General features: G+C 37.5%; 1 protein-coding gene across 1 annotated transcript in view; it reads left to right on the top strand.

Annotated features, from left to right (window-relative positions):
* Positions 1 to 1,225: 1,225 nt before the first annotated feature.
* HTR2A (5-hydroxytryptamine receptor 2A) overlaps positions 1,226 to 15,932 on the top strand; it is a 158,952-nt gene continuing 144,245 nt past the window's right edge. The window contains exon 1 of the mRNA XM_053704946.1: positions 1,226 to 1,619. Within this exon, the coding sequence (XP_053560921.1) occupies positions 1,241 to 1,619 (379 nt within the window). The 5' untranslated portion in view covers positions 1,226 to 1,240. The remainder of the gene's footprint in view (positions 1,620 to 15,932) is intronic.

The following is a 15,932-nucleotide window of genomic DNA, read 5'->3' as shown; positions in this document are numbered from 1 at the left end:
AAATGCTTAGTATCAAATCCACTGCTGGGTCTGCTTGCATAGAAGATTTCTTCCTAGCATTTATGACATGTTCTGCTGTGGGAGGGTTGAAAAACTGAACAAGGCATTTTGCAAAAAAAAAAAACTACATTCCTGTTTAAATCAGTGCAATTCCATTGTGAACACTGCTCTTTCCAGTTAATGAGATCTTGCCACGTGTGTTTTATTTGAAAGAAAACTATTGTTTTGTTTTTTTAGATGAGTAGCCTTTCATAATGATGTCTATAGAGAACGCCAACAAGCTGGACAGATCGGAAATGGCAAAACAAGATCCACATTAGAGGGGCTGGATTCACTCTGACAAGAATGCTTAAGTCTATGAAACTGTGGCTGAAATCATATTGCACACAAGTTCTGCGGAAGAAAAACAACATACAGTAACAGAGGATAAGTAAATGAGATACATTGGCATGGAAATCACTTAATGCTTTACCTGGCAGTATAACTAGGTAAGTACTAGTGTGTGTATGTTCCGTATATATGTCATGTGGAATTCATCTAGATTGTGATGCATGTTGTGTTTTAGGTAGGAAGCAGTTCACTCATCTTTTAGTTAATACATTCCTGTTTTACAGATTGTTTTTGTGTTTTTTTAACACAGCAGTTGAACAATACAATCAATAAACAAAGTCAATTGTAATTATTCTGGCAGATGTAAAATGTCTCAGGCAACATGCAGAGTGCTTAGATAAACCAGAACATTTATTTCTGATTATACTGAACAGGATATGCAATCAAGGGATTTATACTAAGGCTCTAATAATAGTATTTTATTTGCCCATTTTACATGATTATGTTATACCTGTGTGTGAATGTTGTTTTAAACTGTGTTATCTGATTCTCATAGGCTTACACAATGGGCAGAAAACGAGAAATGCCATGGAATAGAAAGAATTTATTCTTTATGAACATTATAACCTATATTTGCAACCTCAGCAGAAATATTTGACTTTAAATTGAACCGAGGACTCTCTGATGGTTAATTTTAAAAGAAGTAGGAAAAAAAAATCAAGGTTTGTGACCTTTAAAAACCGTATGGATTTTACAAAAAAATAGCACAAAAAAAACGAAGACTTTATAGTAAAACTCAGGATCCTAAATTACGATTTATCAATATTGGATTAAAAACAGACCAATGGTGGAAAAAAGTTTTTCCTTGTTCTTTTTTCAGATGATTTCTCTGCAGAACTCAGGTTTAAATATGGATATTCTTGATAAGGATAAGTCTGTGAATTTCACGAAGAGCTCTTTAATCCAATTAAACCATGACAGCAGAAGACTTTACAAAAATAACATTGGCACAGGAGGAGCTAATGTATCAGAAATATTTAACTGGTCCATGGCTTCAGAAAATCTTACTTCAGTAGGAAGTTCATTTTCTTTAGAAAAAAACTGGCCAGCCCTTTTAACAGTCACAGTGATAGTGGTAACCATCGCTGGAAATATACTAGTCATTATGGCAGTGTCTTTAGAAAAAAAACTACAGAATGCCACTAACTATTTTCTAATGTCTCTTGCCATTGCTGACATGCTATTGGGATTTTTAGTCATGCCAATTTCCATGTTAAATATATTGTACGGTAAGTATCAACATATATGTAATAATAAATCAATAATTAATTCAATGAGATCTTCCGAGAAGATCGACTTATTATTGCATCTCAAGGCAATGAAATAGTTAAGTAGCTGGAAGCTGCATCTGGGAATACAGAGTTTGGGAATAGTCTCTCTCGCTTGTATATTCTGCAAAACCCCTGGAATGTAACATTAAAGAAATCCAGTACAGTATATCTATAAGAAAAAACATTCCTACAATAATATTTATTTTACCAAAGAAAGAGTTAATTAGCAACATATGTGAGTTGGTTTGAATTTTAAGTATGAAGTCCCAGAACAATATAGCCACTGATTAATCAATTATAAATATAGCATGTAGTGTAGTGTTACTACAGTAAGCACATTATTACATACATTTAATCCAGCATCATGCATAATCTATCTATTGACCTTTTTGTAAAACTGATGTACTCAACGGAATAGAATGAGTAAAGCAGTGTAAAAACACTTTGGTTTCTGTGGAAACACATGACTGCGTAGAACATTTGTAACCCTCCCTGCTAATTGGTCAGTTTGATTTCTGTTTATTTTATGTTCTTTGTAATAAAAACAGAAAGCTGTTGGAATTAAAAGGTGACAGTCAGCATTGTAAAGTGAATCTGTATTCAAAGTTTAAAAAAATAGTATTATAATATTATAGTAAAATAGATTACAAGTAGAGTGCAAATTTATCACGTGCCCCCAAACACATTACAACAAGTGGCTGGTTATTGTTACTGCCAGCTCGCGGTAGCAATTAGAGCTTATAAAATTAACCAGAGATGCGGTCCAAAAATACAGTGTAGTATATTTGATTTAAAAAATTCAATTTTAGCATTTTTATATTTTAATAAAATAACTGCACTAGGCAGTATTTTGGGGGTAAAGTTGGCAGGAGTGGGTTGTTAGAAAAAAATGTCACTGAAAAGTGCCTTTACATAGCGGTCTATGGGAACTGTGTGTTCCCAGTAAGTATATATGTATATGCTTATATACATATATATTTCTGTGTTAATATGATTATATACACACATTAGCACATAAATATATATGTATTTATTCATACATATATATTTACAATTTGCTGCCATCGCTGCGCGACTTACACTTTTCAATGTGCTACTTCTCATGTGGTGTCTGACGGCATGAGAGCGAGGCTTCCCATTGGAGCCTATGGAAGCACACTCTTGTGAGCGCAATGCTTCCCAGCTATGCAAATGTGAGCTTGCATTTGCATTGCTGTCAGCTTGTAATACCAGCGCACATTAGTGTGCACTGGTATTACTCAGTGGAGTGCAAATATCGCTTTTACAAAATCGATATGTAGTGCTCCACTTGTAATCTGGCCTTTATTATTTTAGTCCGAGGGGTAGATTTAACAAGTAGCGGATGCTGCTATCTACCCCCGTAGTTTCCCGCTCGCCGGAAACTTGAGTTAAGAAGCAGCGGTCTTAAGACTACTGCTCCTTAACTCGTCCGCCACCTCTGCGGTGGCGGACAGCAAACATCCCGATCAGATACAATCGGGATGAATGACACCCCCTGCTAGGAGCCAATTGGCTGCGAATGTGCAGGGGGCAGCATTGCACAAGCATTTCATTAGAAATGCTTGTGCAATGTTAAATGCCGAGAGCGTATGCTGTCAGCATTTAGGGATATCCGCCCGACACTTAATAAATCTACCCCCTAGTCTGTGAGTTGTGCAAACACAGGTGTGTGTGTATGCATGTAAGTTTAAGGTAGTATATACTAACGTGAATAATATGTATGTTATTGTGTATGTTGACAAATGGAAAGACAGAGAAAAAGAGATAGAAATACATTTTATTATATGGTGATATGGTAGAAGAGTCCAGCTAATCCTGTAATCTAGAGTTTATTATATTATAAGCAATTGCAAAGAGATTTTTCAAGATTTCACACCTTTCAGTATAATATAAAAGGTGTGCCAATTGCTAGGTTGCTCATCTTTTTAATAGAGATCTGTGTGTCTTAACGTTACAGCTGTTACATTTTTTAATAAAGGAATAATTTGATGTTTTGCAGAGTGTAAGGTTTTGCAGAGTGAAAGGTGTAAGATACATAATTGTGGTGTAAAAAATAAGGGGAGAGAGTTCAGCAAGAAATGTTACTCTATTAAGGCAAGACAGAAGGTGAGAAAAGAGAGAAAGCTCCCCCTACTGGATGCTTTGAATGTCTGTATTCTAATGATACATTATATACTGTATCTAGTGACCTAATAAAAATAGTAGGTACAATGAATTAACTTTCTAAAAAGCTAATGGGTATCTGTAGAGACGGAAAATAAATAAATAAAATGCCCTGATCAAATATCAACAACAATGTGCAGTAGGGAAATATTTATTGTTGTACACAGATGAGCTGGACATCATTTTAAAAATGGCTGCATCAAAAAAGTGACATAAGTAGGTGTTTAGACTCTCATATAAACAGCAACATCTGAGGGTTTTGCTTTAAATGTTATAAATAACATACAATCTCAACCAGCGAACCAATGCAGTATTATGGTTCTTGTGTCATTGATCTGCTTCAAATTTAGGATTTATTGAATTACTCTGAATAATATGTGGTTGTGAAGTCACATAAGAAATGTGCAAAAAAAATGATGTAGTGTTATTTACAGCATATATTGAGAGGTATTCCTAGTACCTTTCAGTCATTTATTTACACTATACCAATATTTTCCACAACAGTATACAAGGGGTGTTATACATACGTAAGATATTACAGGATACTACACCTGGGCTTAGGTTCCAATCTTCCTGTTATTTTGAATCTATAAACATTTATCATGCTCTGGAAAAATACCCAATTATTTTAGATAATATTACAGTTCCTCTGCTTCACTACGTATCTTGTTAGTTTTCTTCTGCAGTCATTTTTTCAATAACTCTGGATTTTGCAGATTAAAGCTATCATCACATCGTAAACACCACTATTGCATACTGAGTTAAAAATGTACCTCTAATTCTTCCAAACTGCAGTATAAAGTAGTGTTAGAGTTACATTTACCTGCTGGTGTATAATAGACTCTGGCCCACTGTTAGCGCTCCTCACTGAAAGGGCATTTAAGTCAATATGTTTACATGAAAGAGAAATTTTTTAACCTCTTAATGACCACAACGTACCCTGTACGTCACTGGTCATTAAGGGTATAGTAGCATGGTCTTGCCACTGGCTTTTTATTATTGGCAATAAAACCATTAACCAGTGTGGTCGTTAAACAGTGTTTGTTTTTGTTTTCTTTTATATAAATACAAAATCATGTCCTGAATACAACTACTTTTTGTTTTTAACTGCTGTTCTTATATATTCATGGTTTTGCGTTTAAAGTGATATGAAACAGTTCTCCTTTAGTAAATATATATATGTATTTATCTATCTATCTATCTATCTATCTATCTATCTATCTATCTATCTATCTATCTATATATATATATATATATATAAATATATATATATATATATATATATATATATATATACAGTATCTCACAAAAGTGAGTACACCCCTCACATTTTTGTAAATATTTTATTATCTCTTTTCATGTGACAACACTGAAGAAATGACACTTTGCTACAATGTAAAGAAGTGAGTATACAGCCTGTATAAAAGTGTAAATTTGCTGTCCCCTCAAAATAACTTAACACACAACCATTAATGTCTAAACCGTTGGCAACAAAAGTGAGTACACCCCTAAGTGGAAATGTCCAAGTGGGCCCAAAGTATCAATATTTTGTGTGGCCACCATTATTTTCCAGCACTGCCTTAACCCTCTTGGGCATGGAGTTCACCAGAGCTTCACGGGTTGCCACTGGAGTCCTCTTCCACTCCTCCATGATGACATCACAGAGCTGGTGGATGTTAGAGACCTTGCGCTCCCCCACATTCCGTTTGAGAAAGCCCCACAGACGCTCAATAGGGTTTAGGTCTGGAGACATGCTTGGCCTGTCTATCACCTTTACCCTCCGCTTCTTTAGCAAGGCAGTGGTCGCCTTGGAGGTGTTTTTAGGGTCGTTATCATGTTGGAATACTGCACTGCGGCCCAGTCTTAGAAAGGAAGGGGATCATCATGCTCTGCTTCAGTATGTCACAGTACATGTTGGTATTCATGGTTCCCTCAATTAACTGTAGCTCCCCAGTGCCGGGCAGCACTCATGCAGGCCCAGACCATGACACTCCCACCACCATGCTTGACTGTAGGCAAGACACACTTGTCTTTGTAATCCTCACCTGGTTGCTGCCACACACGCTTGACACCATCTGAACCAAATTAGTTTATCTCGGTCTCATCGGACCACAGGACATGGTTCCAGTAATCCATGTCCTTGGTCTGCTTGTCTTCAGCAAACTGTTTGCAGGCTTTCTTGTGAATCATCTTTAGAAGAGGCTTTCTTCTGGGACGACAGCCATGCAGACCAATTTAATGCAGTGTGCGGCATATGGTCTGAGCACTGACAGGCTGACCCCCCACCCCTTCAACCTCTGCAGCAATGCTGGCAGCACTCATATGTCTATTTCCCAAAGATAACCTCTGGATATGACGCTGAGCTAGTGCACTCAACTTCTTTGGTCGACCAAGGCAAGGCCTGTTCTGAGTGGAACCTGTCCTGTGAAACTGCTGTATGGTCTTGCCCACCGTGCTGCAGCTCAGTTTTAGGGTCTGGGCAATCTTATTATAGTCTAGGCCATCTTTATGTGGAACAACAATTCTTTTTTTCAGATCCTCAGAGAGTTCTTTGCCATGAGGTGCCATGTTGAACTTCCAGTGACCAGTATTAGAGAGTGTGAGAGCGATAACACCAAATTTAACACACCTGCTCCCCATTCACACCTGAGACCTTGTAACACTAACGAGTCACATGACACCAGGAAGGGAAAATGGCTAATTGGGCCCAATTTGGACATTTCCACTTAGGGGTGTACTCACTTTTGTTGCCAATGATTTAGACATTAATGGCTGTGTGTTGAGTTATTTTGAGGAGACAGCAAATTTTCACTGTTATACAGACTGTACACTCACTACTTTACATTGTAGCAAAGTGTCATTTCTTCAGTGTTGTCACATGAAAACATATAATAAAATATTTACAAAAATGTGAGGGGTGTACTCACTTTTGTGAGATACTGTATATATGTTACATCAAAGTAAATATAAGAAGAAAGAGATTGTGCTAAAATAGTAAACAACGTGTTTTCTTGCTAAATGAGTACTTAGAAATGCTTAGTTCAACCCCTGCCTACAGCTAAGTGAGCAGACATGTTGTTAACTTTAAGGGACAGTAAAGTCATAATAAGACATTCATGATTTAGACAGAGCATACAATTTTAATCAACTTTCCAATTTAAACCAAAAAAGTAAAGAAGAAATAGATACCTATATATAAATAGATATCAAAAGAATGACACAGGCAGCACTTTTGATATCTATCTATCTATCTATCTATCTATCTATCTATCTATCTATCTATCTATCTATCTATACAGTATATATAGTTCTTCTTTACTTTTTTTGGTTTAAATTTAACTATGACTGTATGTACTGCAGATAGACTCTAAAATGGTTTAAAAAGAATTTATTATAACTTTCCAATTTACTTCTATTTTTTTAATTTGCTTCCTTCTCTTTTTATCATTTGCTGAAAGGTTTATCTAGGAAAGCTCATGAGCAGCAAAAAAACTAGGTTCTAGTTGCTGATTGGTGACTACATATATATACCGATTGTCATTGGCTCACCTTAAACAAATGATACATGAGAATGAAGCAAATTTGATAATAGAAGTAAACTGGAATGTTGTTTAAAATGGTATGTTCTACCTAAATCATGACAGAAAGGTTTTGGGTTTCATGTCCTTTTAATTTGCATTCTGCCTCTTCTGAGCATGGGCAGAACCTGACTTCCTGTCTCTCTAGCTTTCACTGAATAGTAAACCAGCTGATGTTACTCAGCATATTTATGACATCAAGCTACATATGCCTAGAGACCCTAGAGCCCTTGTGGGGCTTTGACAAGAAGTAATAAACACTGCTCACATGAAGTTAAAATAAAATAAATAAAAGGTAAAATCATTCTAAAATGAGGAATAATACATATTTAAATGATTCCTATTAAGTATAACCTACTGCTTAGTTCTTGTTTTATTACAACAATAAAACAAAATGTTTTATATCCCTTTAATATCCATTCAACCTAACTATCATCACACTCTCCACCACAAATAAGCTGCAACACCTTCCCTGTAATTATTAACTTATAAACACTGTATCCACTACCCACTGCAAAACATCTATCACCACTGAAGTACCCTACCATTATTAAACTCCTAATCACCTCACCCATACTGCAATTAACCCCACCACTATCAAGACACTGCAAATAAATTTACCCCTGGCATTCATCGCTCATTCAGCTGCCATCACTAAAGTGTTGCTATCTTTAGGTCCATTGGTTTAACTCCCACACAATAGAGCTCATCTTCCAAGCTGAGTCTTTCCAGGTCCAAGAGTCACTTAGCACTTAGGGAAGTACTATATGGCTTGATTATGATAGTTCCAATGTAAAAATAGGCTTATCAGACAACAATAACAGGCCTGATTAGCACTTTTCCTGGATCGGAGTATAAGACCTAGATAGCAGATTTTGATGAGGTCAGTCTACGTTGCAAAGTGGTAGTGATTTGACAGAAAATATATGTGTAATTGTTGGATATTAGGGAAAGCACCAGGTTAGATCAGTTTTAAAGGTGCTCTTTGTTTAAATAAACTGATAAAATGCTATCTGGATGGTACAGATTTAAAAAAAGATATGTGACATTTTCTGGAATGCATAAAGACCGCTGCTCGATAACTTGTCCGCCTGCTCTGAGGCCGTGGACAGAAATCAACCCGATCGAATACGATCGGGTTGATTGACACCCCCTGCTAGTGGTCAATTGGACGATAATCTGCAGGGGGTTCACAAATACTGCTGGTGCAATGATAAATACCGACATTCTATGCTGTCAGCATTTATCGATGTACGGCGGACATGATATTCTACTTCGTATCATGTCCGCTCGCACATTATTAAATATGCCCCTTAGTCTTATGTATGTTTTGCACTTTGCAGTAAGGTAGAAAAATGATAGCAAACATCAAATAAGCTGATTAGTATAACTTCCAAATTTTACATAAACTTTAGTGAAGTCAAATTACTTGATTACACTAACTACTAAGGGCCAGATTACAAGTGGAGCGCTATTAAGCGATTCCACTAGAGCGTTAATTGTGCTAGAAGTAATCTTATTGCGGGCGTCGGGTTGTGGTGGTATTATGAGTTGAAAGAAAAACGTTATTGCACTCGCGCTAACCCTATGCGCGCAAACAGGATACTTCTAGCACAATTAGACTGTCTTGCAAAATATAGCCTCTTTCCGCATAGAAGTCAACACCCGACTCACAAGCTAACCTGAACTCCTATTCTCATATGCGCCAACTCAAGATGAAAATATGAATATTTCAGATTCCTATGTTCTGCACATAGCAGAATATGTTCAATTTATGTAAAAAAAAATCCATATATATATATATATATTAACAATTGGAAGAGAAAAAAAGAAATACCCTTATTCCGTCACTAACTCATGAACCAAAATATAAATTACCCCTGGTGAAATATGTAAGTCAATGATAGACACAGAAGCCAGTGATCAGCATAAATTAGAAAGTTAACCATTTATTAGAGCAACTCTAATACAGATGTAAATGTGTTAACCTTCCTTATTGGTTCATAATTCAGTTGAACCACTTTATCAAATTAAGGACACCAAAAAACTAAAAATAAAATTTAACTGTAACTCTGTAACAAATAAAATGTCCCAAATGCAGTGTGTATAAGAGGCAAACCGGCTTGAAATATTCGCATGCAAATTACAATTAATTCCAGAATCTTTTCGCTAGGAAATGTAAACCAGCATAGATACACTTGATGATATAGCAGTCAGTCATTAGTCAAGCAGAGAAAGCTGAAAGACAGTAGCAAGCTGCATGGAAATTATCGCTCTTTAGCAGGTAAGCCTCCAACAATTGTTAAACAGAGAACACAGCTAGTAACGGTTGAGCTGTACCTCCCCTTATGTTCACAGTGGAAAATGTATTCCCAGCTCACCTCTCCATTCACAACTGGAGATTCGTCTGAATCCTGGTGCTGCTTCCTCCGTTGCAGAGATAGTCACATGCCTGACAAAGCCCAATAGGATCATTGGAATGGGTGAAACACGTGTTGCAAGTGTCGATTGATCACGCCCACTGGAGCTCTGTGAGCATGGTGTTTGCTCGGTTTGAGTCGGTTTGCCCCCAGAAGAGTTCCCTAGTCCTGGATACTAGGCTGCATTAACACAGTTGGATGAACAGTTCACCGCCGGGATGTGGTCCCCACCTTAATGGAAATGCTGCTAGTCTATCCGGAGAAGCAGGGCAACTTAGTGAAAACTATCTCTGCAACAGAGGAAGCAGCACCAGGATTCTGACGAATCTCCAGTTGTGAATGGAGAGGTGAGCTGAGAATACATTTTCCACTGTGAACGTAAGGGGAGGTACCGCTCAACTGTTACTAACTGTGCTCTCTACTAACTGTGCTCTCTGTTTAACAATTGTTGGAGGCTTACCTGCTAAAGAGCATTAATTTCCATGCAGCTTGCTACTGTCTTTCAGCTTTCTCTGCTTGACTAACGACTGACTGCTATATCATCAAGCGTCTCTATGCTGGTTTACATTTCCTAGCGAAAAGATTTTGGAATTAATTTTAATTTGCATGCGAAGATTTCAAGCCGGTTTGCCTCTTATACACACTGCTTAACTGTTACAGTGTTACAGTTGAATTTTAGTTTTAGTTTTTTGGTGTCCTTAATTTGATAAAGTGGTTCAACTGAATTATGAATCAATAAGGAGGGTTAACACATTTACATCTGTATTAGAGTTGCTCTAATAAATGGTTAACTTTCTAATTTGTGCTGACCACTGGCTTCTGTGTCTATCATTGACTTACATATTTCACCAGGGGTAATTTATATTTTGGTTCATGAGTTAGTGCCGGAATAAGGGTATTTCTTTTTTTCTCTTCCAATTGTTAATATTATACACAGCATTACCCCCGTGCACCAGAGATGCAACAGGTATTTTTTGCTTCTCTGACACTCAGCCATTTTAACTAATTCCCAACTACAGCTGGACTAATTTCATTTTATATATATATATATATATATATATATATATATATATATATATATATATATATATATATATATATATATATATATAGGAACAAACAGTAGAGATCCAGCACTCACATTAAAGACCAACTGCCGGGGTGCACTCCAAAATCCATCAATCACATACAAAAAAAATCAGGAAGGCACTCGCCGTTAAAATATTTTAATAACATGGTGAAAGTTTTCTGGGTCTCCCCCATCCTCAGACCAGCAACAGACTTGCATACACAAACTCATCAATTTATCACCCAAGACCGCCACCGTGAAAAGCAAATGTTGTGCTCCTACATGTCCGTTAAGCTCAACCAGCGCTACGGAATTTGGCGGCACTATTCAAATAAATGATAATAATAATAACTGTGCATGCGCTGACAGCCATACAGAGAACCGACATTACCAAAATTGCTGAAAAAGCAAAAACATTGTGAGTATATACAATACAGTCTAGCAGTATACATCAGTACAATTAACAATTAGTCATACATGCATATAAAATCTACAAACTAAGCAGTGTACCGATACTCTTTGACAGTGAAATACTATCTACGATTATGCCATACATACAAGTGTCACTACTGTCCTGACTATAAGTCTAATTACTGATATCATTATACCCCCAAATTACCATTGTACAACGGTTACCAAATGTTGCTAGTCACTAAATAGAACAACAAAAATGGAATTATATTTCCTAATATTTTGAACATACTTCTATTGGGGACATAATAGTAGGAGATACTCTCCTCTTATAATCATGTGGTATGTTAACACTGATCCAGAGACACAGGCACTGAAAAGGAAGACAGCTCAGTATCATTGTTAGGACCAGTCATTAGCTACAAAAAGCATTGGAAATTCAAATGCACATTCAGTCCCTTTGGATACATTGTATCCAGAATAAAAATCCATTGGGACTCTTTTTGCAGTAAACGTCTGGACATATCACCTCCTCTTGCCAACTTGGGTGCATTGTCTATTATAATATATCTTAAGTCAGAAACCCTATGCTGGTTAGTCAAAAAATGTCTAGCCACCGGTTAGTCAGACTCGCCCTTTTCAATGGCTTGGCGAATCGCCGACCGGTGGTTAGCCATTCTAGTCCTAAGGTCATCCTGAGTCTTGCCTACATAAAATCTGCCACACGGACAGTGAAGCAGATAGACAATAAATTTGGTAGTACAGGTGACCCTGTGTTGAATAACTTCTTATTTGTCCAGGGGTGTACAAAGAAATTGCTCTGGGTTAAGCCACCACAGGTAGTACAACCACTACACCGGAAGCAACCATTCTTGGTGGTACTCAACCAGGTGGTCTTCGTATAGCATTCTTTGTTATCGGGCCTCAAGAGCAAGTCCTTCAGTTATCACCCTCTTCTGAAGCCTACAATTGGTGTTTCCATCCCTATTAATAGCAAGGACTTATCTGTGGTTAGGATATCCCAATGTTCTTTCAAAGATTTTTAAAAATGTAACTTCTCAGGAGTGAAGGAGTGAAGGTGGTAGTGAAGATCATCTTCTTTGCCACATTTTCTTTATTCCCTTTGAGTAAGGCTAGTTACTGAGTCATATTTAGAGAGTCTGACAGAGCCTGACAAGTCTGTATCATATCATAGCCCCTTTCTTTGAATTTTCTTTGCATAGCTAAGAGCTTATTCCTCTTGTTGGTATCATCCATGTTGTTACGGACCACTCTCTTAAATTGAGATTTAGGTAAAACCTTTTTCAAGCTCAGAGGATGGCAGCTTGTCACCTCCAGTAGCAAATTTCTATCGGTTTCTTTTTGGTACAATGTTGTATAGAACTTGTTTTCACACTTATAGATCCTAAGATCCAGAAAATCGATATGTTCAGCATGGTATGTCAATTTGAACTGGACCTGTGAGTTAACACCATTAAGTTCCTCAAACTAGATAAGAGGTTCTGCTGTGGTGCCACCCCATATGACAAACAAGTCATCAATATATCTCCTGAAAAATTATACTCTAGTGTCCATAAACACGTTGGTTTCTTCTGATTCAAATTGTGCCATAAATGAAATAGCATAAAATTGGACCACAATGGACCCCATTGCTGTGCTAGATGTTTGAAGAAAAAATTCATTTTCAAATTTGAAGTAGTTGTACTTCAAACAAAAATCCAATTATTCCATAATCACATCAATTAGAGGGCCCATATAAGGATATTTAAGAAGGTGTTTAAAGACTGATGCCATACCTTGTAGATGAGGGATAATAGTATACAGACTGGTCACATCAAGTGTGACCAGAATGTCATCAACATCATAGTTATCCCAAGTGGGCAAAGTCTTAATGAGTTCCATGGAGTGTATGTTTCTTGTGTGTATATATATATATATATATATATATATATATATATATATATATATATATATATATATATATATATATACAGTCGTATACAAAGGTTTAGGCACCCCGAACAATCTCCATGATTTTCATTTATAAATAATTTGGTGTTTGGATCAACAATTTCATTTTGATCTATCAAATAACTGAAGGACACAGTAATATTTCAGTAGTGAAATGAGGTTTATTGGATTAACAGAAAATGTGCAATATGCATCAAAACAAAATTAGACAGGTGCATAAATTTGGGCACCCCAACAGAATTATCGCAATAATATTTAGTAGAGCCTCCTTTAGCAGAAATAACAGCCTCTAGACGCTTCCTATAGCCTGTAATGAGTGTCTGGATTCTGGACGAAGGTACTTTGGACCATTCCTCCTTGCAAAACATCTCTAGTTCAGTTAGTTTTGATAGTTGCCGAGCATGGGCAGTCTGCTTCAAATCACCCCACAGATTTTCAATGATATTCAGGTCTGGGGACTGGGATTGCCATTCCAGAACATTGTACTTGTTCCGCTGCATAAATGCCAGAGTATATTTTGAGCAGTGTTTTGGGTCGTTGTCTTGTTGAAATATCCAGCTCCGGCGTAACTCGAACTTTGTGAATGATTCCTCAACATTATTCTCAAGTATCTGCTGATATTGAGTGGAATCCATGTGACCCGATTTCCAGTACCGGCACTGGCCACACAGTCCCATGGCATGATGGAACATCCACCAAATTTTACTGTGGCTAGCAAGTGTTTGTCTTTGAATGCTGTGTTTTTTTACTGCTATGCATAACGCCTCTTGTTATGACCAAATAACTCAATCTTTGTTTCATCAGTCCACAGCACCTTCTTCCAAAATGAAGCTGGCTTGTCCAAATGTGCGTTTGCATACCTGCAGCGACTCTATTTGTGGAAAGTGTGCAGAAAAGACTTCTTCCGCATCACACTATTAATGTGGTTTATTAAATACCAATATATTTATCTATACATGGCCGTTAACTAATCCAAATACATGGATTGCTCACATTTTTTATTTACTATAATTTAGTTCATAGATTTATGCTTGCTCTTTGATTTTTAATTTATAAAGGTGATTTAAGGATTTTTTGTGTTATATAAGGATTAATAAACACTATCGCTTTTCTGGACTCACTTTGGGGTGCCTTGTGATTTTTAACATAATACAATTATTATACTTTTAAGCCCATTATTACTCTGTGCTGGATTAACCCAACTAATTGCTTTTCTTGTATAATCCATATTATATTTCTTTGGGTTCCGTGCACTGGAACACCTGGTATTTAGGTAATCAGGTGTTCCATAACTACTAACTATACATCCTCAATGAGCGGGTACATACTCTGTATACAAATATATATATATATATATATATATATATATACACATACATACATATCTATCTACCCAGAGGCAGAACTTTTTTTCACTTTCTGCGATGAGATTTTTTTTGTGAAAATTTTTCTGCAGGTTATTTTTAAATAAAATTCAATTTTAAATTAGGCAGTTATACTAAAGCACCAGTTCAATTGTAATGTGTTAGTTAACTGGAGAATAAAGCAATATTTAGGGGCCAATTAATCAAGCTGGTGCTTGAGGGCCTGTGTTTCTAAAGACCGCTGCTCCATAACCTGACCGCCTGCTCTGAGCAGGCGGACAGACATCGCTGCAATTCAACCCGATCGAGTACGATCGGGTTGATTGACACCTCCTGCTGGCGGCCAATTGGACGCGAATCTGCAGGGGACGGTGTTGCACTAGCAGCTCACAAGAGCTGCTGGTGCAATGCTGAATATGGAGAGCATATTGCTCTCCGCATTTAGCGAGGTCTGGCGCACCTGATCCACACTGTCGTATCAGGTACGCCAGACCTTTGATAAATATCCCCCTTAAAGTTTTATAATATAGTGCAGTACACTCTATAGTAAAAGCAAGCTACTGTAGCTGATCAACTTAACTTCCAAATTGGAAACTGATACTGGTATAAAAAGTTATTAAAATCTTGTATTGAAGACATTGGCCTCTAGTTATGAAGCCGTCTACTTTCCTGCATTCGCCGGCCCAATACGCTCGTCTAAGCTCGCCTACCATCGCTGCCGTGGACCTGAATACGTTCGCCAAAGTTATCAAAAAAGCTGTCAAGAAGCCGCGCACCAAGTACGGAGTGATGAGCAGCGGACTGTTGTTAACTGATAGTCATTGATCTCGCTGCTCATCGGCTTCTTCGCAGCTTTTTTGATAGCCTGTCACTAAGCACCCACACTAAACTACACTGTTTTACCCCCTAAACCGCTGCTCCCGGAGCCCCCCGCACCTAAATAAAGTTATTACCCCCTAAGCCGCCGCTCCTGGCCCCCGCCGCAACTATAATAAATATATTAAACCCTAAACCGCCGCCACCTACATTATACCTATTAACCCCTATCCTGCCCCCCACTACACCGCCGCCACCTATATTCAACTTATTAACCCCTATCCTGCGGATCCCGGACCCCGCCGCAACTAAATAAATTGTTTAACCCCTAAACCGCCGCACCCGGAGCCCACGCCACCTATATTAAACTTATTAACCCCTATCCTGCCCCCCACTACACTGCCGCAATCTACATTAAACTCATTAACCCCTAAACCGCCGCTCCCGGGCCCCGCCAC

The sequence above is a fragment of the Bombina bombina genome, chromosome 3 (assembly GCF_027579735.1).
Source record: "Bombina bombina isolate aBomBom1 chromosome 3, aBomBom1.pri, whole genome shotgun sequence".
In the NCBI taxonomy this organism is placed as follows: Eukaryota; Metazoa; Chordata; class Amphibia; order Anura; family Bombinatoridae; genus Bombina; species Bombina bombina.
This window is presented reverse-complemented; position numbering and strand designations above follow the sequence as displayed.